The sequence below is a fragment of the Bombus pyrosoma genome, linkage group LG6, assembly GCF_014825855.1.
Source record: "Bombus pyrosoma isolate SC7728 linkage group LG6, ASM1482585v1, whole genome shotgun sequence".
Lineage (NCBI taxonomy): Eukaryota > Metazoa > Arthropoda > Insecta > Hymenoptera > Apidae > Bombus > Bombus pyrosoma.
The window spans coordinates 1561634-1587086 of NC_057775.1; the positions used below are offsets into that span (position 1 = coordinate 1561634).

The 25453-nt window shown below is 34.5% G+C and overlaps 1 protein-coding gene across 9 annotated transcripts in view; it reads left to right on the top strand.

The window, feature by feature from the left end:
• LOC122568529 (TGF-beta receptor type-1) overlaps positions 1-24960 on the top strand; it is a 70000-nt gene extending 45040 nt beyond the window's left edge. For 5 of the 9 annotated variants that reach the window (XM_043728367.1, XM_043728369.1, XM_043728370.1 and 2 more), the window contains 5 exons: positions 10938-11165; positions 12099-12332; positions 15527-15867; positions 16969-17208; positions 21721-24960. In XM_043728367.1, coding sequence (XP_043584302.1) covers positions 10938-11165; positions 12099-12332; positions 15527-15867; positions 16969-17208; positions 21721-21843 — 1166 coding nt within the window. In that variant the 3' untranslated portion in view covers positions 21844-24960. Of the gene's footprint in view, positions 1-1091; positions 1301-10937; positions 11166-12098; positions 12333-15526; positions 15868-16968; positions 17209-21720 lie in introns of all 9 variants that reach the window. The other 4 variants (XM_043728363.1, XM_043728364.1, XM_043728365.1 and 1 more) reach the window with 3 other exon arrangements.
• Positions 24961-25453: the final 493 nt, after the last annotated feature.

Sequence of the window (25453 nt, forward strand, 5' to 3'; positions counted from 1 at the left end):
TACAATTTCATTTCGTTGCGCTTTAAGTTCAATTTTTGTTTACATATATTTGTATACAAAAGATGTAACACATTACAAGAACTGTATGATAATTTAATTAGGAGAGCACAGCTGTGCATGTAATTCATGTTGGATATTTTCAATAGCTTTTACTCCTACTAATAAGTAGGACATATTTTTACAAGTAGCAGTTTCACCACATCTCCTACGCGAAAACTTCATTCTACATTTTCGACATATTTTTTCGTGAAGAATCACTTCTTCTCTGACTGTACCTCGATTGTACAGACATCCTGCGTACGTATAACGAAATACATAATATGAATACGTATTTTATATAATAATAGACGCACAACACTGTTCTATGAAAATTAGCAATGGACTAACTTACACACTACCACGGTATAATCGGAGGTAAAACGTTATAGTTATTTATGACACTTTTACGGAGGAAGTCATTGAGTAAAAGTTAATTTTTGTTTAAGTAGAAAAATCATCGATCGCTAAATTTTAAAGAGATTCTCCAAAAACTGAAATTATTAAAAAATAATAATATTTAAATGTTCTGGTTACGATTTAGGTATGTCGATTATGTTATAAATAATTACAACCTTTTTCACGATTGCTGATTAGCGGTAATCATTATCGACGACGGAAGTTGTTTTTAACCAGCATCAACCAACGAATGCTTTTGTTGCCGATAATAACGACTAATCGTTACCAGTAACCAAAAAATATTAATCATTTATAATGATTATTCATACACTTTTCAATTTGAGTTATAACACAGTTATGATACTGCAGATTGTACATACATACCTACATATACATATGTGTTAGATAAACAACACACAAAAATCGAATGCTTTTCAGTGATTTTATACTTATGAGACGCAACGCATTATCTCTGAAATAACTGAACATAAAAATATCAGAAAATCACGACACGTTTGAAAATAAAAGCGTATACGTAACACCTAATAAACGAATGAAAAGAGATCGAATTTGTGTAACAAAAAGAACGCTTTTCTTCTCTTTGATCGGAGATACGGTAAACATTCTGGTTCGGAAGTGATGTAAATTGTTCTCAGGTGTTATGATAAGGTGCGCTTCTTCCCGGCGCCCGAATACTCAGTCTGGTGCAAAGCGAATAACACGCTACACGGTCCAGGTGACGTGGAATACGCGGTCGCCTGCTGCGACCACTCCGACTTCTGCAATCGCGACCTAAGGCCCTTTTTTACTCCTCGTGAGTCCAGAGGTGGGCCATACTTCCGACTCGTCGATTACCTCGAACGAGGTACAGCTTCCGCAACCTCTGTTTCCTTCCAAGGTCGATCGACTATAGGCGAAAGCGAATGCACAATTCCTATGAAATTTGAAATTGTTAATCTATTTGTTGTTCGGAGAAATTAATTTATTTGTTGCTTCGATTTCGCGGCAAAATTCTCTCGACTTCACCCTTTCAAGTTGATAAATACAATATGAGTACGAATTAACTGTACTTACACATGACACTACTTCGCTAACTATTAAAGAAAAATTACACATTTCTTTAGGTAGAATCTTAGCAAATAGTTAAGAGACAAGCGTAATTTTTTAAATTGTTAATATATAAAAATAAAATGAAGAGAACAAAGGTATTAAAATTAATCGATGAGCGAAAAAAAAAAAAATCGAAGTAAGTAGATATAACTTTTGATGTATTTGCGAGACGCGAATAATGAATTCTATCTTTGTCTTACATATTGTGGAAATATCTGTTTTCTTGCTGTTTAAATAGAGGTATCTATCTATGTATAATATATATTGGGTATTATGATTGAGTATGATGGTGACGTCGCGTCATGTGTCTAATTGTTGAATCAATAAAATCGGGAACGGAAACCAGAAATTTCGACATAGTAAACTAATAGTGAACGACATAGTGAACTAATGCATATTGATCGATTTACATTTTCAAGGCGATAGTGACACACGATATTCAATATCTGACGCTGAAAGTTAAAAGTAATCTATATTATATATTCTTATCTTCATCAATAGATACTTTTGCGTAGAAATCGGCAAAAAATTATTTTAAATTGTAATAGTATATTCTTTTACCTATTATAATCCTACCCAAATAAAGAGAATCTTCGCAACGACGACCTTGGAAAAACATGTGCGATAAAAATAGGATAAATATATAAATGAAGTAAAGAAACAAAAAGAAAAAGAAAAAAAGAATTTTGGGCTTTTAATCATCGATTTTTGATGCTTTTTGTGAATTGTCTGGGTTCGGGTGATCATCTTTGTCACATACACATTACATATCTAGCTCTATACATGTCCTTTGTAAGTATATACACGTTATCTTTGTTCATGCGTCCCGTTTCACTATATCGAGCTGATATAATGCAGCAACCGCGAAACGAAACACCGTGATTCGTTTACAGCCCGCGTTTCCCAATGTCAGAGAACTGTTTGCGAAGCTTGAAATTCAATATTTTGCACCGCTATTGTAAGGCCGCTGTTTCATTGCATAACCTGATGATACATTCTATTTACATTATGATAACTTACGTCCGTCTTTTGCAAATGTATCACGCGACTTATCTACGGTGAGTAACGAAAATACTAGAACGACGTATTAGGAAATAATTTATTATGCAAAAGTTCTTAAGATAAATTGCAATTTGTTGAAACTCGAGACAAATGTTAGTTATATTATATAGGTACATTCAAAAATATCTGCTAAATGTTCATAAAGTTAAAGAAAAATTCAATAACGTGCGAACAAATTGCACATTTATTACAATTAATTTTATTGCACATTTTGTAGAAATAACATGTAATAACAGTATTCGAACATTATGTGGTAGAGTCCATAATATATGAATAGATATATGTATTTAGCCAATGGCCTAAGATAAAAAAGTTTGTTCAGTATGCCACTAATAGCACTTGAGAGCAAATGGAAACGAAAATTTAAGTCTCCAAATATTTTGCACAGTAGTCTAAGTAAATACTTGTAAATTATCGCAAGCATATTGAGCAACGATATAATGAAATTAATCGAACGGCATTTCGTTATTATCGGGATTTTTCACTACCTGCATAAAGAATTGTTATTGTTACTGTTATTGTTCTGTGTCTTATTATTTCTGCTATCTTGCTGCATATTCTTTCCGAGATTTTTGTCGAGATCAAATATTTGCAATATTTCCTCGCTGTTACACTTTTCTATTATGTTGTATAGCGAATCGTTAGTATAGCAACGAATTTATTTTTGTTGATATTTCAGTTAAAATTTTTTCTTGAAATTGTTTTACTACATAAAATTAAAAGATAATAATTAAATATTCGATATTGAAAATTGTTTACTTTTTATCGTAAATTTCTCAGTTTTAATTTTTTTGTAACACAATTGTTAAAAAATAATAATTAAATATTCGATTGGCCTTTCGACCTTTCATTTGAAATCCTTTCGTTCTGCTCTTCTTGCGACATAGAAATATTAAAAAACTTAAGAATTACGTGTTTAATTAATCTTTTAACCTTTTATTTTCTGTTTCCATTTTCTTGTAACATAAAACGTATTAAAAAATGAATTTATTGTCGCGTTAGGTTTGAAATCTGCAAAACCATACTTCCATGAAATTTCAAATAATGGATTGTTTAAATAGCGATGTCGAATGGGGACATTGAAAGGTGATTTAGAGAGAAATTGAAAAAAAAGAAGCTAGTGCAACTGAAGGTAAAAGCCAAACATCTCGTTTCATCGCCACGATTCGCCATTCTTTGTCACGAATGTCACGAATGTCACGAATGTCACGATGCAACGACGATGACGATACGTTGCGTCATCAGATATGTAAGTACATAGATATGTATATATATATATCTATTGTTCACTGCTGGAGACAAGTCCCGCGAAAGGAATGCGGACCCAATTGGTTATTTCTGACAGACTCGACTCAATCGTAAAGATAAGCACGCGGAATGGCCGACAGTGTCACATATACTAATAAAACAATATCCATATGTGAGTAATAGAGAGCAGTGCTCTCTTTACCCCTGTGCCACGCTGTCCAGCGGGACTTGTTTCCAGCAGCCCATTATACGTGATAGTAATGTGCGTGTAATAGTAGTGTACGGCGGTTATGGTCGCTATGCTATTGACTCTTATTACAAAAACGATGTTGTAAAAACGCGCTGTCAACGGAACAAAAGAAGAGCCGCCTCGCGCTTATCTCTGTCGAGCTGTTTCAAAACTAGCAGACTAGCTAAAAATGTTTTGATTTGAAATGCAGTTTTTATTTTACATATATCTCGATTGTACGTTCGTCTTAAGTTTAATTATCACACATTCTCCATGTCAAGTGTCTTGGAACAAATGTCAAAAGGATATTATATAATAAGAATATTAACCTAGCTTAAAAATGAGTAATCTGTACAATTCACAAATGATTTTACAATAATATAAAGTAGTAGAACTAGGTAGTAGAGTAGAACTAGGTTAAATACATAGATAATAACTTATAAGAGGTTATAAGAAGATTCTGAAATAAAATTCAGATGATTCTCTTTCCAAAACTTTCTTTTAGGTTTGGAATAATTCTTAATTCTTTGCCATATATTTTATGCCGAACAGACTCGGATACACTTAATGTTTCGTCTTGTTTGAATCATTTTAGTACTAATATATCTACTTATATTAAAAGTGCATCTCCTATCTGGAGTAAAATCGTCATATTGCCAGAATATAAAATATCAAAATAATTAACGAAAATATGAAAAGACTATATTTTTAGAAATAATTGAATAAATACCTAACATATATTGTATATTATGCATAAAGTCCGATCTATCTGTAAAATTTTGAATCACCCTAGTCTTTACGAGTAGGATGAAACAAGCTTTCATCTTTTTACAGCCTCTTATTTATTCCAAATACAGCCACACACATACGTTAGACACAAGCGTTAATTCTATATAAATTGTATTCCACCTAGATATAAATGATAAACAAAGTTTTCTCTATATACATACATATGTATATAAAGTACAGTTTATACAGCTTCTCAACGTATACGAAGTAATACAGGTTGCAGTTTCTATCCATAACTATACGTATATCATTTACCAGAAATATTACTGTATCAAATATATAGATATGTACATATAAATTTAACGCCCGCCCCTTCAAAATACTTCAAATTCGGAAGTCATTCATTTAAACTTGCGAAATTTTTTTCTTCGTGAGAAAAATTATTTATTATTAGTTATTAATAATAAAAATAGATTTTTTTCTTGCTTTCATAAAGAAAATATAATATATAATATAATATAATATAATATATAAAGAGAACAAATTTATAGTTTATTTACCGTTTAGTCAATTAATAACTTATACAAATATGAAAGGATTAACCAAATCGTTTAAAAATATATACCTACTACCTTTTAGTTGTCTTTGATCAATTATTTAATTCGAGGTATCTGGGTAAATAAAAATGAGAATACAACCTTCGTAGCTATCTTATTCATTTATGATTTGGCAAGAGTATGCTACTGGCGTAACTGTCACGAATCGGACAAGCAACCTCTCAATATACAATATATGTATGTATGTATGTATGTATGTATGTATGTATGTATGTATGTATGTATGTAATATTGTTGTCATTGGCAAGTGACCGATACATAAGCTTAATAGTCGTATGAAAAGCAGATAGAAAGGAATGTAATGGAGAACAGGATGGCATGGCAAGGTTGAATAAAATGGACGACAACACGACACGCTGTACGTAGAATAACGAGACGTATTCGCGCGGTATTGACGGAGGGTTGATAGAACGTATCGAAAGCGGTATTCATCGATTATACGGGTTCCACTAAATCCGAGGGAGAGTAAGCTAGTTATTCGTGTGAGCTTTCACTGCAACGATTTGTTTCGGTTTGGATATACGTCTGTCTGTAAATAGCGTTGCCCAGCAGGTATTTTTCTTTCTTATCTTCTCTTTTTTCTGTTTTTTTTTTTCAATATTCTCGCCCGTGAAATGGCCCGATCGTTATAATATAACGATTATTATTAAGTTATGTTATAACTATCGGCCGATTGGAAAACTTGGCACATAAATATAGAATTATAGAAAAATTGGTTTACGTTCAGATAAAAATTTAATTTAAATTTAAATGTAAGGTAGAATACGAGAACAGCGGCCTAATATTCATTAATAATTTGCAGTGCGCTATATTTTCGAATTACTTTATGCTACAGTAATGATTCGTAAATTGTTACATTAATGCTATGGCTATTATAGTTGAGATTGTCATTTTAACGATACGAATTACTAAAACGTGGTTTTAAGAAATGCTTATATTTGTAGGAAAGTAACTCATTGACTTGGAATACTTAATTGAAAAATATAAAGGTAGAAATGTATAAATAGACGAATAAATATGTCGGAGATGAAAGGACATCGGGGCCTTTCTTTTGGAATGTTTGGGAAAACCGCCCAATACCCTAGGCCAGACTTTTATTATAGCTACACTTAAGTAATAAAACTAAGAAATAGTTGTAATGTTCTAATCCGATTATGGGTGCTCAAGGTTTATGACGATGGGCTTGGGCTCGAAGTGACATAAATGAGTCACCGAACGTAGCCACGGTCACGGGAGGGACGTGTAATAACAGAGGTATGGAATAATTATGTAGCTCTCCTTAAAAATAAAGATTGACCCGAGAGGTGGGGAAAGGACTATAATAAGGGCAGTTCCATTTGTACTCGGGATCAGTTAGTTATTGAGAGAAGGAGTTACTGAGTTAGCGATGGAGTTAGTTATGGAGTTAGTTATTGAGTTAGTTAGTGAGTTAGTTATTGAGAGTAGTACAACTTGTACGTAGAGTCACACCAGGATCGTGGATCACATCGGATTCGTCTTCCCGTGGCCGTGGATTCGTATCGAACCTAAATTCATTGTCATCGACATCACGTTTGTCCGATTGCCGTTATTACCTGAAACCTCTTGTAATCATAACCTCGGTACTAATAACGATCAGCTAGAATACATAACCACGATGTGTCAATTCGAGTTAAGATTCGTCGAACGTCCAAAATTCCAACGTTAACCCGACAAATATATGTCGGAGATGAAAGGACATAGGGGCGTCCCTTTTAGAATGTTTGGGAAACCCCAAATACCCTAGGCCAGACTTTTATTATAGCTACACTTAAGTAATAAAACTAAGAAATAGTTGTAATGTTCTAATCCGATTATGGGTGCTCAAGGTTTATGACGATGGGCTTGGGCTCGAAGTGACATAACGAGTCACCGAACGTAGCCACGGTCACGGGAGGGACGTGTAAAAACAGAGGTATGGAATAATTACACAGCTGTCCTTAAAAACAACGATTGACCCGAGAAGTGGGGAGAGGACTATATAAGGGCAGTTTCATTTGGACTGACAGAGAGTTATTGAGAGAAGTACTACTTGTACGTGGAGTCACACCACCAGGACCGTGTATCACATCGGATTCGTCATACCGTTGGCCGTGGATTCGTTATCGAACCTAAATTCATTGTCATCGATATCTCGTTTGTCCGATTGCCGCTATTACCTATAATCTCTTGTAATCATTACATCGGTACCAATAACGATCAGCTGGAATACATAACCACGATGGTCAATTCGAGTGAAGATTCGTCGAACGCCCAACATTCCAACGCTAACCCGACATATATATATATATATATTGAAGAAGAATGAGAATAGTTTTTGATTGTCACATCAACGTCAACGGTCGCTATTTCCATAGCCATAGCACTAATGTGGCAAATGATGACATTAAATCACTTTGCTATTGTAAATGCAAGTTTTTGGAGTTTCAGTATTTAGGTAAACTTGTTTTGTAGTACTAAGCAGAAAATATTATTTAGTAAAAGTAAAAGTAACATATGGTAGAATCAACTCGTTACATTGAAAGTGGTCTAAATGATCATTAATAAACCAAATACGTTTTATTGGTTCTATGCTGGTACGTACTTTCTATACACAGAATTTCTTATTGTTATAGATGTAGATATATCTACTTTATTCCATGTTATTCTTCGCTTTTAATAAATTTTATTAATAATTGGAATTTGCCTCTGCATCTTATAAATATAGATTTAATAATGCTCGTATTTTTTTAAATAAAACATCTATATATTTAATAATATTCAATAATACATTATTCGAAACAAGTGTGCCATTAAAAACTAGTAGTAACGAATAACAAAAACTTGTATTATTATACAAAGAGATCCATTGATAACCTAATAATTCACAGAAATTGTTTCCTCTGCAGAAAAGCACTCATTGATCGATGAATTTCGACGATAAAGCAGTATTACAACATTTTTTTCTAAAATTTTCTAAACAATCACGGAGTTGTTTGTTATATTTATGTACATAAACGGTTATGCAATAAAAAGAAAGTTCGATATTCGCGGAACATTTGACGCGTGAGATTGTATGCTTGGTTCAAAATGACATATATCGTGTATTACGGTCGATTTAAGGATGGGGGCACGAGTTCATGCACTAACATTACGCGTCAGCAAGATACTGGTTTTTGCCAATCTTCATCGGACATCCCCTGGACGTGCAATCATTCATCTGTGACTCGTCTGTCTCATCGTTATTCGTCATCTCATCGAATATCTCGTGGGAATCAATTTGATGCCTTATCGTGAAATTGCTAGATGGATGCTTCTTGTGCGGACGCCAGTTCTGTGATCGATCCGATTTCACGAATATTTGTTCCCTGTGGCGAAGCACAGCCGTTCGTTCCCATCATCTTTCCACTTCCCCTGCAGTATGCCTCGAAAAAATTGAAAATTACGGTAATAGTAATGGTGTGTAGGTATCTATAACATAATACAGTAGATTCCTATATAGTTCCATTTGTTCTCAACGTTGTTGAAACGTTCTTGTATCGAAATTTAAGCGGAAAGCAACTTTTTGTTTTGAACTTCGATTCAAAGAAATTGTCCATATTTAAATTTAATACATAAATGATTTTTCCTTTCGTATTCAAATTCGATTCTAAGTCGATTATTCATTTTTTAAGTCAACTCGAAAACTGAAGCGATTATTCGCTTTGAAATTCGATCTATACTATTTCAAATCTAATTCAAAGGTAATTCTCGATTTTTTCAAAAATATCAAACACTCCTAATAGGAATATCCCAAATTTAACCTCGTGTTCTTCCTAATGTGATCCGTGTGGTTTTTCGAAGAATAACCGATTAACAGCATCCGTATGAAGGAAATCATATTCTTTATGTAGCAGAATCAATCATCAGGTAAGTGAAGCTGGGAACAGTACGATACGATGATCCAGACATCGTGAAAGGAGCGTTGCATCTACACGATGACACGATGACTCATGCGCGGGTTCCGTCATCGTTGTACGAGTAGGTATATTCACTAACCGGACAGGTAATGCAAGGAATCGCTCGTTTTGACGTGATGGAAAGAGGCAGAATCATCGAGAGGATGTTATTTCATTATAGTATGTTGATACTTTCGATGCTTTATTCTCGATCGAATTCGTTATTTTTCTTTTCTTTTTTTTTCCTTTCTCTATACTTGTTGTATCTATGTAATACAGACTGATATGAAAAGAATAAGGTATGATACGAATCGTGTATCGATCGTTAGAAGTATTTATAAAGAATTGGAAAAGAGTTTGTCCCTAGTCCTGACCTACTGACCTTCTGACATCTAATTGTAACCTGCATGCTTCTGTTGATTTAAAGTTTAAACTAAGCTGTTGCAACTCACTGCTGCATACTTCTGGGTGTGCTCATCATTTAGCCTTAGCATGTTTTACGAAGATATTTCTGCATCTCTGTTGTTTCCCAAGCTTAACACATGTACCTCTTGATTTTTACTCCGAAAATGGCTTCGCTGGCTTTTCAAATCATTCCAAGAAACCTGTTACGTTCAATCTATTGGATTCGTTTAACTTTGTTAGCTTGATCATACAGCTCGAGTTTGTCTTTTTTTTTTGTAGAATTGAATAGTTTAGTTTACAAACTATAACGTTTCACAACATTTTTCAACTTATCTTTAAATTGTCTCTAACTGGTTAATATAAATTGATTCACGGGATATTTAGCTACGATAACAAATGTTAAATTTTCTTTTTTCATTGAGTTAAGAAGTCTTATTTATACACATAATTGTTTGTAAATACGTGTATACTAATTCAAATATTATAATAAATCTCCGTGCCTTTAGCTTGGTCCATTATAATATTAAATAAGCGAAATTCCACTCTTAAATATGTTGAGAAGAGACATCGAATTGTTATTAGAAAAAACCTTCTAACAATTAACTTAAAAATATATTGGATAATAGAATAGAAAGATCTACGATACTGTAGACTGTAAGCTAATAGGTAATTTTCGTACAACAATTGTCTGTAGATATATTATAGAACATTGTATATTTATGTACCTGTGTATGTGTTTAATACGAATTGTTCTCAAATCTTTTCTATAATTTCATGATTTTCAATTTCACAGTGAACGTGTTTATTATCTAAGTAACCCTGAATTTTGTTAAATTCTTTGAAACCTGACAGATTACAAAACTTTGACGTGGAACAAATAGTTTCAAAGGTACTAAATGAGGAATGAAACATTTATAAAAACAGACAGTGACAAAAAAGTAGAAGATTAAAAATGAATTTAAAACTTGGCAACACTCTATTTACTTTCATTTAAAAAAATGTAGATTTGTATTGTTATTGGATATTAGATAAGTGTAATAATAGTAAAAAATTAGAAGGTCGAAAGTTGGTGATAAAACTATGGTTTGAACGTTTTATGTTTCTTGGAGTGATCTGTCGCGTAAATGATTCACTATAAAATGATAATGAAGTATTTGTTGGGAAAAGTGCGTTCGGGTGGCGATGACACGGCGTGGGTCACTTGGAAAATGGCCTTGATGATAGCAATGCCAATATGCGCGATCTGCGTGGTGGTTATGGTCATTTATCACGTGCGTAAGACCCCAGAAAGGCCAGGAAATAGCGATGATTCGCAGGAGGCACCAGATCGACCCATCCTGGGTGGTGTTACCATCAGGGATATGCTGGAAATGACTACCAGTGGCAGTGGCTCAGGTAGGTCAAATTAAAGTTCTATGTATATCAATCAAACTTTTTTTTAATTTTCGCTATGCACTAAATTCTGTATTAATCAAGCTTCATTTTTCATCTTCACTATGTACCTAGCAACGGATATTTTATAACTAAATCAGATTTGTCTGCGAAAATAGATGTCACATTTAAATTTGTTTGTGTTGCTGAAAAGACGACTAGCGTAAGGAATGCGAGCTTGATTGGCTGTTTCGTATAAATTCTACACAATCATAAAGATAGTATGCGTATTGGTCGAAAGTGTCACATATATAAATAAAACAGTATAGAGGAATACCACCCTTGCCCCCATCGCGCTAGTCTTCTTTTCAACAATGCACAGTACATATATGTATATCGAATATAATAGTGCTATTTTGGATGTAAATTTAAAAATAATTCAAACAGTGGTTTGCTACCAGTTAGTCTGTTACTTCTTTTTATTTTATACGACACTCCATCTGGACTATAGTTGTATTGATATTAATTTCAAATACGTACATTAAAGTTCAGATTGAAGTTCCGACATTCATTTATATTATACTTTCCAAAAGTATATTTATTTCTTAAAAGTGTATTTCTTTCACAAAATTTCTTTGTACTGTAAACTGTAAACGGCTTTTAAGTGTACCAGGCGTGATAGCTATTCAATATAACCCAGTTATGATAAAATGTTGCGTGTGGTGTGGGCCGCGAAGAGATTAAACTGTCCTATTATTGTATCGTATTCTGTTTGAAACTCATACATTTTTACATAAAGAGTTTAACTACGGAAGGGTTGAACTATCTTGTTACTGTACCATATCATGTTTAGAATTCGTAAATTTTCACACAAAGCACATTATTAGTGTCGTGCACACGAGAGTCATTTTCAACTATACTGAAATTCGTGTTCTTCAATGCCCATCCTCTCCCAAGTAGGCCTGCCGCTTCTGGTACAGCGAAGCATAGCCCGCCAGATTCAACTGGTGGAGACGATTGGAAAAGGTCGCTTCGGCGAGGTCTGGCGTGGTCGTTGGAGGGGTGAGAACGTTGCCGTGAAGATCTTCAGCTCGCGTGAAGAAAGGTCTTGGTTCAGGGAGGCCGAAATTTATCAGACAGTGATGCTCAGACACGATAATATCCTCGGGTTCATCGCAGCTGATAACAAAGGTAGGTACAAATTTGCACACAAGTGCATAAACATTGCGTCGAATTGGAATTCGCACAGTTTTAACTGTCGGTTACTTAACGATTTAACGACTAATTTAACGACTTTAACCTTTTCGAGACTAACGGATAATAATTACCTGTTAATTCGGATGGCAACGAATAAGAATTGGTTGCTAGATTATAATGAACATATTCCTTAGTATTAAGTATACATACTATTTGTACTATATAGTAGAATTAAGTTATTATGGAGTCAAGCTTTTTTTCAATAAATTTTCCTCTGTAGACAGGGAAAGGAATGTATTGGATCTTCATATGGGATTATGATTATAGATATTATGGTTATTAAAATTTTCACATATCATGTACGGTGCAGGTATCTAATTTAGTAAGTGTAGCAATTTATTACTAGTCAATGCTTGTGAATTAACCAAGTATTTTATATATTCACTATACCTGTAAATTTTTCGCCCGATATATAAGCTTCCACTACTACGGTCTCAAAGATAACTTTTCTTCGCTAAGAAATTTATTATTAACATAAGAGACTACTTCTCCAATAGCGCTGAACGATTCTATTTATCTTAAGTCTTCGACCGTTTTTAATGCCGTATCGGATTCAGTTCCCACGTTATAATATATTTTAATATTAGTATCTATTACTTGCTTGTTGGAGCTTTTTAATGGTTCTAGTTATTTCATATTTAATGGAACTCTGCCTCAGGTTTGGGTATGGTGTAAACGATTAATGAGATTGTTCCCATTTTCTGTATATTCTTTGCCTATTTCCGGTACATTTTCTCAAAAACTGCATAGCTGCAAAGAATTAAGTGGAAATTGTTTTGGATTGCATTGCTTAATTGAATTCATAATAAATTGATCAATGTTTGGTACCGGGCATAGAATTCGAAACTTGCTCCTGAGTTTCTTTTTGGTAGGTTTCGCCGATACGTGACTAGTGATATGATACTTGCGAGGTTCTCCTCATTGCCCATAGCACGAATTATCAGATTGAACTTGGATTCGATCGATCAGGAGTATCTGATAAGATAGAATTAAAGGGTAATGCTCGTCTAGTTTTTGCTTTGGCCGATAGGAATATGATTGTAGGTATAAGGGATGAGGCATTGTTCATTAGATATTTATCTGTTCCGCTCGACTTATTATTTATTTTATTACTAGCTTGACTTGTGTCAACAGTTGCTGGAAATGTAGTATTTGATTCTGAACTTCTAAAGCATCTGTTTAGCTTTATGTACATATATTATGTATGTATATCCTCTTGTATAGGAAGGGAGTATGTAAGATTCCCAGAGGATATTAAAGTCCAGTAGTTCGTATTATCGAATTGAATTTAGAGGACCTCATGGAATTTATCAGTATCATCAGATTGTATAAAAACCTGTCATCGGGAACTCATGATGTGTAACAGTGCTTGCTCGTTTAAACGAGCTCTTAGAAATGATATGGCAGAGTATGGTTTCAACCCTAATTTGTGCAGAATGTCAACTATTAAAACGTAAGGAATAATTTGATGGACATTCGATAAAATGATCCTTTCCATTCTGCTAATTAGTAGCCTAATTTCTAACTCGTTGTTATTGATTTTGATTATAGGACGCTTTTTATGACGTTAACAACTATAAGTTCAACAGAAAACACAAAGATTTGATTTTTATTTTTTGTCTTTAAATAACATTAAACAAGGAAATAGATATCACCGATCGTTTCCTTTACTCGAGTAACACCAAATTAAAGAAAGAATGTTCTTCTAAATGATATAGCTGCCGAGATAATGCGATTTTTTCCATGAGTTACAGTTTTCGCGCGATCGCGGTTCCGGTCGAGTCAGCAACGTCGCGTTGAGCTCTCGTTGTCAGCAGCCACGTTCGCTACATTGAAGGCCTCTAATCGCCTACTGTGAAAATGCATCAACTTTGCAAATGTTCATTAATTAATTAATGTTTTATGGTCATCCAATCGATACGAAAGGATCCACATATAATGCAAGTAATAAACTGTAAAACGACGCCTGTTTCATTTCCTAATGTTTCCTCATTGACGATTTTCTGAACGAAGAAAAATAGATATCTGTCGGTACCTAGGTCAATTGGTCCTAGAGAAATCACATGAAATGATTTCAGAAATTGATAGAAACAAATTCCACTATGGTAGGATAAAAAATGTAAAAGTTATTGCATTTTACAACTAATAAAAAATGATCGTAGCTGTAGTTTAGCCAAGAGTTTGAATGAAAACATCTTGTTCGGTTAAATATCAAAATATTTCCCGTTTCGTAAGTTGACCAATTGATTCTGCGAAAATTAACAAACGGATCAATTCGAAATTTGATTCACTACACGTAGTTTGATACGACTAGTATTAACTTACTTACCACAGAACCTCGATATTTTAAGACAATTTTACCTAAAATTGTAAAGGATTTAAGAAAAACGGATTTCTTCGCATCTCTTACTAATTTGCCATCTAACAATTGGATTTGTCGTAACGTAATGGCTAAAATTTTACAGATAATTTTATTAGCTACAACTTTTTATTGAAACTTTTTCACACACGACAGATTGTTTCAAAGGTGCAAAGCCAAGTGTAAAAAAAAGTCTTTTTTTCGTTTAATTGATATTTTGTTTGTGAAACAACGGAGATAAAAATTGTATCAAAATCGCTTATTTTGTGCACAGCGTCGTTCCGAATCATATTATGTAAAAACATTTTTACTATTAATTTATTCCCGAAGAAATATTGAGTAGGCTGGATTAATTGTAATTACACACATGCTTATACATGTACAAAGCAACATGCACGTGTACGCACTGTGAATAGCCAGATTTTAGGCTGTACGTAAACTTCGCGTCATTCGTGCAATACGTTCGCCAAACACGACTGAGATGCGTCGAAACCAACCTGAATAAAGAGAGTTCTTTCGGTTTAAATTCAAATGACCCAGATCCGCTACTCTTCACTAGACATTGTAAGCTAAACTTAATAATAAAATCAGAGAAAGCAAAGAATATGTTTCTTGCTTATTTTCACTATATCCTTTCTATTGTTCTTTGTAAAGGTGTCTACAATCCGAATCCCTCGACTTATTGGAATTTAAGCAAACACTAATGTACACGACATACATATTTAGATTAAGAATAATCCGAAATACAAGTTATGTCTTTGTTCCTCAGATAATGGTACGTGGACTCAGCTGTGGTTGATCACAGATTATCACGAGAAGGGTTCGCTGTTCGATTATTTGAACAGATCGACCGTTGATACAAACGGTATGATCAGGATGGCTCTGTCGATTGCCACCGGGTTAGCGCATCTTCACATGGAGATCGTCGGCACGCAAGGGAAACCAGCCATCGCTCACAGGGATCTCAAGTCGAAAAATATCCTCGTGAAGACGAATGGCACATGCGCGATCGGCGATCTTGGATTGGCCGTCAGGCATGATGTAATAACAGACACCGTCGATATCCAACTAAATAATCGGGTTGGCACTAAGCGGTACATGGCACCCGAGGTAAATTATAAATTTAAAAAATGCACATTTTACCCATTCGCTTTGTTTATCGAAATAGCCAAATGTTGGCGAGATATATTGGAAATATTGAATTGTAATATATTAGGTTGTCCGAAAAGTTTCTTTCGTTTTATAAGGAAATAATAGATGCACAACATTTTTGTTTTATCCATTTTGTAGTAATACAAAAGTAATACAACAAAATGGATCATACATAATTCAATAAAATAATATAAAACAAAAGATGTTGTATCCATTATTGCCTTATAAAACGGAAGAAACTTTTGGGACAACCTAATATTATATGCATATACGTATATATTATTATTTATACATATATGTATACATGTGTATATCAAAATACGACAAATTTATGTTATAACTCAACACATGTTCAAATATTATAAGCATATAAATAGGGAAATCCTTATTCGTAAATTGAAAAGTAATTGTGTTATGGAAATTTCTATTTCCATTTCTATTTCTGTAATACATATCGGATTTGAATTTATATTTTTCACACCCTTGGTTCTGTTTTTATACAAATCCTTCTTACACCATTTTCATTTAATGTAATTCGGATAAGAACATCAATTTCTTTTCCCATACAATTTAATTTAGATTTAATACGATTTAAATGGCGCCTTTTTCCTAGAAATATCGGAACGTAACTCAATCAAATATTTGTTCCATCTACTGAATATATATCATAATAAACAATTTGCTTTAGACATTTCATAGATTTTTGAATATGATATGCATTTTGATGCTTGGAAATATCTCATAAATGCATAAATACGCGCAGTCTATCGATTGTTATTGATTCAAATAAATATGACAAATTTTTCTTCCCTTAGAATTAACGATAACCGACCTACCTCGCAATATTTCAGTCATAAAAAATTTTGGGGAAGTCAATATTTTCTTACATATGCTATAAAACACATTTAATCACTACTTTTGAGATTGGTATTTGGCACGGAAGCGGGAAAGGCAGCAAAGTTAACTCGCTGGTTCTCAAACTTTTCGCTACGGAGGGAGCCCATTTTCATTCTCCTCTTGAAGAGTGCGGCTGCTGAGAATTGTTACTTCTGCTTTTAGGTTCTCGAAGAGACGATAAACATGAACCACTTTGATTCCTTCAAGAGGGCTGACGTGTACGCTCTCGGGCTGATCCTCTGGGAGATCGCAAGACGATGCAACGTCGGCGGAATTCACGACGAATATCAGCTGCCGTTTTACGACTTGGTGCCTTCTGATCCGACGATCGAAGAGATGCGTAAGGTTGTGTGTACCGACAGACAGAGGCCATCGATACCGAATCGGTGGCAGTCGATCGAGGTATGTGCCACGTGATGCTTCTTAAAACTTCTACAAAGCTCTGATCTTTGCGTTCTTAAGAAAAGGGTTGAGCTTACGCCATGAACCTCACTTCGCATTGTATAATTGCTACTGTTTATATTCGGTTTGTTTTACGTAAGACGTAAATCGTAGGTTTAAAATAATAGACAGTAGAGTAGAACTGTTTTATTACATATAATTAGCTATCAGATACATAAAAGGAGTTTTCTGATTCTCTTCACTACTTACGATTTTTCATTTACCTAATACAAGTTTACGTTCATTTAATCCGCAATCAAGCAGTGTGTTAGGTAATCAGTCAGTGGCACAAGTTATTCTAATAATGAGTCTTATTTATCCGCAGCGCTGAAAACATTCTAACTGTTATTCCACTGATCATTCCTAATAATTTTAAAACAGAGGTTGGTTATTATCATAATAGTGTTATGAGTCGGAGCTGCGAGTAGTGCGAGAACCTGAAGATTGTATTTTATAGAATACGGATTATATATATGTATATGGCACGAAATCAGGACGCTAGGACTGTTGTTTGCAAGGACGAACCTGACGCGAAGGAATCTGTAAGATGCGGACACAGGGAGTCATGGGAAATATTAGTATTCATTCGGTTTTGGTTAAGAAAAGTCAACACAACTTGAGTAGTAAAATCGTATCATGTGGGTATATTCAATTACCTTTGTGAGGGATTGCAAAATTTGGGTATTAGATCTAAAACAATTAGATTCGAATTTTGAACCCAGATATGGATATTATAATTATAATCAGAAAGATTACTATATGTGCGATTATGAGTGTGGATGCTCGGTTTTGAGCCGTAACTGGCAGTGCGGTAACTAGCGATACCAAATAGAATCAAATGATCAAACGAATTTACCTGAGGCGAGGTTCGCTCGTAATTATATGAAGAGCTCCGTTCGAAGAGATTACAAATGCAGTCCCCTTCTTACCCTTTAGTCGTTAAAATCTTCGGAGCGAAAAAATCGCTATCCTGTCCGCGACTCCCGTTTACGCTCGTCGCTCTTTTAGATTTTAAATAGATCTAAAATTGTAATTTTAATCGATCGAATACGGGGGAAGAAATTCTTATTACAGAATTTTTTGGTGGAGATCTGATTATCGATGCAGTTTTGCAGTCTTAAGGATTTTAGGAGGCAGTATTTTCTGAAACTAAGGGAATTTTGTGACTGGAGTCTGTTGGAACAGGCGAATCTACCTGCAGGGTGATCGGCGCGAAGAAATATAACCCTTCTGAGTTTGCAAAGAATGGTACTTGGATTCTTCTCACGTGGCGACGCGATGTGACGGTCTATTAGGTATCCAGCTCAATCGCAGCTGTGTTACTTACATTGCTTAGATAAAGGATGTTTAAAATTAGATAGAGAAATTTAAAATAAAAGGTGCTTCTGTTTTTTGAGTGCTTTTGGAGGCATCTCAAGAGTGGGGATATTCTCCATACGTAATAATAATAAGATAATTAAATGCATTATCTAGTGTAAGGACATGTAAGAAATATATGTTTTACAATAGTTTATATTTTGTAATTATACAATGTGAACTACAAGTCACTGCCGCTATTTCTAAGATGCTTAGCTAATCACCGAGTCGATACGATACTGTACGTTCGTCATCACGGAAAAGGATGACCCTCTTACACTCCTACGAAGGCAAGAAGCTTGTTGCTATTCAATTAGACAAATCCTACGTCGTTCCTCGTCCACTATTTTATGCTTTTATATTCCACGCGGATGATTCCAATACTAACGCATACGCGGCTACGGACGCAGAATTCACTGTAGTGTCACCGACAGTTTCTTTCGAAGATCTCGGAAACTAAGCCCTTACTCAAGATCGATGGCTATATGTACAGGAAAAAATTGTGCAAAGCGTTCACAACATACATATTTCAAAATCATTGTAATTGGGGAGGAGGTAACTTTTTTATAGTTTCACTTGATTGACCAATTGAAAATTAGAATAAAGCGCGATATTCCATATATCAATCGATTCGTCAAAGATTATTTCACGTTAATGGAGAATCGTTCGCTGCCTATAACTGCGACTGCCTATTCCAGAATGAAGTGTACCTAATCGAAATGACAATTTAATCGAAGTTTTTTGGAAACTAAGGCCGAACGGGGATCATATGTACAGGAAAACTCGTTCAAAATATTGATTTTAATGGTGAAATCTCGAAAAACCTTCCCCCCAAAAGCAATACGATTAATCAAGCCAGGCAAAGAACACCACCACCAAACTGCAACTTGTAGACCAATATCACTACTTCCTGTGTTTTCCCAAGTACTAGAGAAAATAATATACGATCGCCTAAAACCAGCAATAGAGAAAGAAAAGTTAATACCAGATCACCAATATGGATTCAGACACAAACACACCGCGATAGAGCAAATGCACAGGTTCGTCAACGAAATTTTGCTAGTAATAGAAAAGAAACAATACTGTACATCCCTCTTCCTGAACATTGAGAAAGCATTTGACAAAGTGAACCATGAAAGCCTCTTACAAACAATCAAAAAACACTTCCCGGAACAAATCCACCACTTACTCAAATCATACTTACGCAACAGAACATTTGTAGTAAAAGTAAAGGATGAATATTCTAAAGTAAAAGACATCAAGGCAAGGGTACCGTAAGGAAGCGTCTTACTAATATTATACGCACTATACACGATCGACATACCAACAACTACCAACAGCAAAATACTGACATTCGCGGACGACACGGCTGTACTAGTCAAGCACACTAATCCAGAAACAGCAGTCACATTACTACAGGAGCACTTCACAAAAATAGAAAAAATGGCTACAAGATGAACAAATAAAAGCAAACCTCAGTAAATGCAACCATATTACATTTACATTAGGAAACGGAAACCACCAAATATCCAACTGAGTGGCACGCACATGGCACAAACAAGGCAAGTTAAATACCTAGGACACCNCATGGAAGCAACATACTAAATCAATTATAGTCAAAATACGGATAAAAGGAAGACAAACGTACTGGTTAACTAATCGAAATTTTACATTCGGCATAGAAAATAAATTAGAAAATATACAAAACGATAATAAAACCAATTTGTACGTATGGAATACCACTATGCGGGAGAGCAGTAATGAGCCACATAAATAAACTAGAGTTGTTACAATCGAAAATATTCAGAACAATAGTCCTAATCCAGAAAGATCTAAAAATACCACTGGTCAAAAAAGAAATCGGCAGATACGCAAAAAAATACAGGGAATGAATGACAACACATCCAAACCAGCTGGCTGCTGAAGCGAGCAAAACCCATATAAAAAGAAGACCAAAAAGAAAACACTTCGTTGACCGCACTAAAGAAATAAAATAGACAAACTCCAAGATGGTATCCCGTTGGGGGTAAACATCCACATATTATTCAACAATAAAGTTAGAAAAATTTATCAAATGTCCAAGTGGACAAATTATGAAGTACGATTAAATGAAAAAAAGAATATTGATTTTGATAACGTATTTCAAGGTCATTGAAATTAATAAGGTGTGCCCCAATTGTTACATATAATTATTAACTTTATTACAGTTATACTTATAAAAATCAAAACTTACATGAATATCCATAGTCCACTTATACTCGAATATATTTTATTACACATAGTAGTAATTCCTTATCGTTCTCCCTACATAATAGTGATTATTATTCTGCATCTCGTTATCAATACTTAAGCTAGCTTGTCTCATCTTATATTTCGTAACAGATTCTTTAGCCAATTAACTGCCTTCGATGTGTATACACGTCAATCTAAAACTTTATTTCGGTGCGGTTGACGTGTATGCTCGTCGTGTAAAATAAAAAAATTACCATTTACTATAAAAACTCAAAATTTTAGTAAAAAGTAATATAAATGACATTTAGTGGTATGTTCCCTTTATACTTCCACTAAAACTTATGTATTTTATTTTATACATATACATATTTTTATTTTATACATATTTTATACACATATATATAAAAAAAAAGAGTTTGATTATTTGATTACTTTCTTTGTTATATCGGTTACACTTCGTATAATGTATTGCTTTTTATAAATTGAGTTGATTATTTTCCCTAATGCATCGGCTATTCCTCGAATTGTTTTGTGTACTTCACTTTATTATTTTTTGGCAATTTTTAAGTTTTTAATAGTAATACCTTTTTTCAACAACAAATTGTTAATTTTTTATCGAATAGAAATGTAATCCTTCTTCTCATAAAATTTATGATAGGAGAATTTACCCAGCGATCGACGTGTATACTCGTCATTGCTTGATTGTACCTGCGCACTATATAAGGAACTTTTGAAACTAAACTCCGCAGTTAACAGATTAAAAGACATTGTGAATTAAATTCTCTATATTTTGCTTGATCATTAATTATATGCAAAGGTGTGTATGATAATTATAGGAAGTTTTATACAATCTATGATACACGTGTCGTTTGGTTTCTTTTCCAGGCGTTACAAGTGATGTCGAAGGTGATGAAGGAGTGTTGGTATCACAACGCGGCAGCTAGACTAACCGCGCTTAGGATTAAAAAATCTCTCGCAAACTACGGTGCGATGGAGGACTTGAAGTGAAACGAGGAGAATCAGCAGGTCGTCGAAATGACCGGAATACTAGAAGTGCTCGAAACATACGTGGACATTTACTTTAATTGTAATACTTTTATCGCAATAACACTTTTAAGTGCCGTGTTACTCCATGAGTGAGCGAGAGAAAGAAAGGGAAGAGAGAGGAGAGAGAGAGAGAGAGAGAGAGAGAGAGAGGGAGAGAGAGCATGGGAAAAAGAGCGAAAAAGAAAGAGATAAGACATTTGGTCGAAAGTGAGAAATTCTAATAGTTGGATCAGAGAGCCTAACGAAAGACTGGTTAAAAAGATATTAAAAAAAGCGAAAAAATCAGAGAAAAAAAAAAGAAATAAATGCAATGGAGGTGACGTTCCTTTGATCGCGTTGACTTGGTCGAGATGTAACCCTAATTTCAAGTTTCAGCTTGTACGTATAAGGTAGCGGAATTATTCTATGTAAAGAAGTCGTAGTCGGGCAATTGAAAGGACGTCTTGTTTTAAAAGATAAAGAAAAGAAAATGTAATAAAGCATGTTTGGGAGCAATGGCTAACAGAAACATGGACAGGGTTGGTGATGAATGTCCAAAATGAGAGAATATCAGGGCGTTCAGTTCCTGACGATCGATCGATCGATTGGTTGAAACGGAATAAACATGCGTAAAGTGTTCGGTTAATCGAATATGATATCGTGCCTGATCACATCTCACACACTTCTGCTGTATATTTATTAATAGTAATGATAAGATAATGACGTATATAAATTATTGAGTAATATTAATGAATATTATTGAGTAATATTAATAAATATTAATAAATTTGTATATTAATATATACACATATATGTAATTACGTATATTCGTTGTTGGGCGATCCGATTCGATTAACCGAGGTAATTTGTTCGTCGACTAGTTTGTAATGGGAATCATTTCAGCAAGATGATTAAATAATTAACTATCGAATTCGATTGACCGATCGACAATGATTCCTGACAGGTGGACCTTCCTCGTCCAGCATATGGGTTGAGACGACTTCACGAGAAAATAATGGCCTCCGCGTCACAGTTTCATATGTTTCCGCTCTTTTCCTTATACATTTTATACATATATAGTTTTCTTCCTTTACTCAAAATTTACACATAGTGTCATATGGATTTATTCGCCTATTTTACCGGTGCGTGCAGAGACTAAGTTTCTTTTTCCTTCTTTTATGGAAGCATATCCATACACATCATGTTACAAGAGAAATGCATATCCTTATTTCTCGTTTTTGCGATTAGACAGAATCGAATGTTTACATCGATTCTGTACATATATACAGGGTAGTTAGCAAGAGCCGAGCAATTTATGGTTGTCGAATAGACACGGTCACACAGAAGTATACGTGATTTTGTTTTTGTTTATAAGAGAAACTATGATCGAGATGAATGCTTAAACAAAAGAAACAAAAATAATAGCATTCTTTATTCAGCGTTTTTTACGTGATCTTTTATTCAACAGAAACAAACAATACCTTTTACATATAGGTATCCTTTTCGCAGCGGTAAATTTCCAATTGTTCTCAAAGTTTTTACAACGAATGACATTTTCTACTACTTGGTTTGGTTCGTTAACCGGATATTACACACACACGTACACATATACACACATATGATACGACTACACGTATTCTTAGCATTAGACATACCCAGATGTTTTGCTCAAGACGAAATATTTTTGCGTATTAATCGTGATACGCGAGCTGAAGGCGGTGCGTCATGATACGCGGGACTTTCGAAGCGTGTTTCCTTTGTAACACAGGAAGGCTGAAATTAAAGGGTGCTAAGCTCAAGAATGAATGTTCGTTTACGTATGAAAGGGACAGACTGAGCAACTGCGGAATAGAAGATAGAAAATGGAAGAAGAGGCAGACTGCGAACCTACGACTGAAAGATAGCGAAAAAGAGAGTTTTAAAAGAGAACAAAGAGGAGAAATGAAAGCAAATTGATACAGAAAAAAAGAAAACAAAGAAAAACATTGGAGAAACTATATTTTCGTGAATTTTTTCATGGATCGATGAGAAAGGGAAGCATAGAGGGAGAGAGAGAGAGAGAGAGAGAGAGAGAGAGAGAGAAAGAGAGAGAGAGAGAGAGAACGATGCTTATGCTTCAATTACGAACGCGTGTTCTCCTTGAATATTGTTAATTATCGCTTCGATTTTTTCATGAGTGATATTTTATACGTTTCCTTTAGATTCGCGTTTTAAGGAGCAAGATAAAAAATATTCATGATTGTAACACGCGTTCCTATGTGCCGTGATTCCCGAAAAGCAATCATGAGAGACGGAGTTGTGCGCGTGTTTGTTACATAGTGAAAACGAGCGAGTAATATGGAAATATGCGTATGGTTTGTCTCTACGAAGCTAAATTGTGTTTAACGACCACTCGTTGCGGCCCCAAAGACGGTTGATTGAATCGGTAATGTCAAATAAGAAGAAAAAGGGAAAAGATAATTAAGGACATCAAATTTCCTTCGACGGAGGTACGTGGTTATGTTATCGTATATTATCGTGAAACAGAGCCGACACATTCAGAAAATGGAAGACACAAGAGAGCGTAATTGGAACCGGACAAGAATGAACATGAAGTAACAAGGACGATAGGAAATAGATAGTGCGTAAGAGAACACCAAGAAAGAAGGGAAAGGGAAAATCGAGCCTTTGTCATCCAATAATCAGCGTAAAAGTCTACAAACTTGCGATTAATTATGGTATAATTAATGGAGGGTCCTTCGATATGCACATAATTGTATTTTTATATTGTTTTTTTTATTAACTGTGTTCCTACAAGGGAACGTTCAACGGATTTTTCTCTTTTGTTTTTTAAAAGGAACTTTATAAACCATTCGAAACCCAGCTGCTACGACCCTTTTATTACGAAAAAAAAAACAAAGAAAAAAGAAACAATCACAATGTCGATGACTCTTTTTTTTTTTCTTTGGAAGAAAAGCGACATCGACAGTAGGAATACTGATGTACGATCCAATTAAAATTTGTGTATAAACGATATAAATCTCTTATAAAGATGGGAACAAGACGTATCTCTAGAATATTTTGTCAATAAACAAATTAATAAAATTCGTTTCTCTTCGACGACCGACGATGAGATTCTTCTCGTAATTCATCGATCGAACGTTACCGACCGGAGATGCGTTTATTCGTAGCGACATCGTGAACGCTGCAATTCACCAAAAGACTGAACGATTTAATATTGTTCGATTATAGTAAGTAAACTATTTTACGTAATCCACGAAAGGGAAGGAAAAGGAGATGATACAGTAGCTGTTAACCTCGTGACGTGTTCCGCGCGTGCATCCGGCTCCTGACTCGCTGTCCGTTTCTCCTTTTTGAATGAACGAATGCTTCTTCGGTGCGGGACCGCATTTTTTCCACCGACGTTCTTCTCGTACACATTCCTATTACGACGTAGGTTAATTTATGATATTATAAATAATAACAATACATACATAGAATTACTGTGGGTCAATATAGTTCCACCAACAAATTCACTCAGAATTTATTTGTTAAAACGCGTTTGAAAGAATCACCTTGTCGTGGAACTTTATCGACGATAACGTGTTTTCAC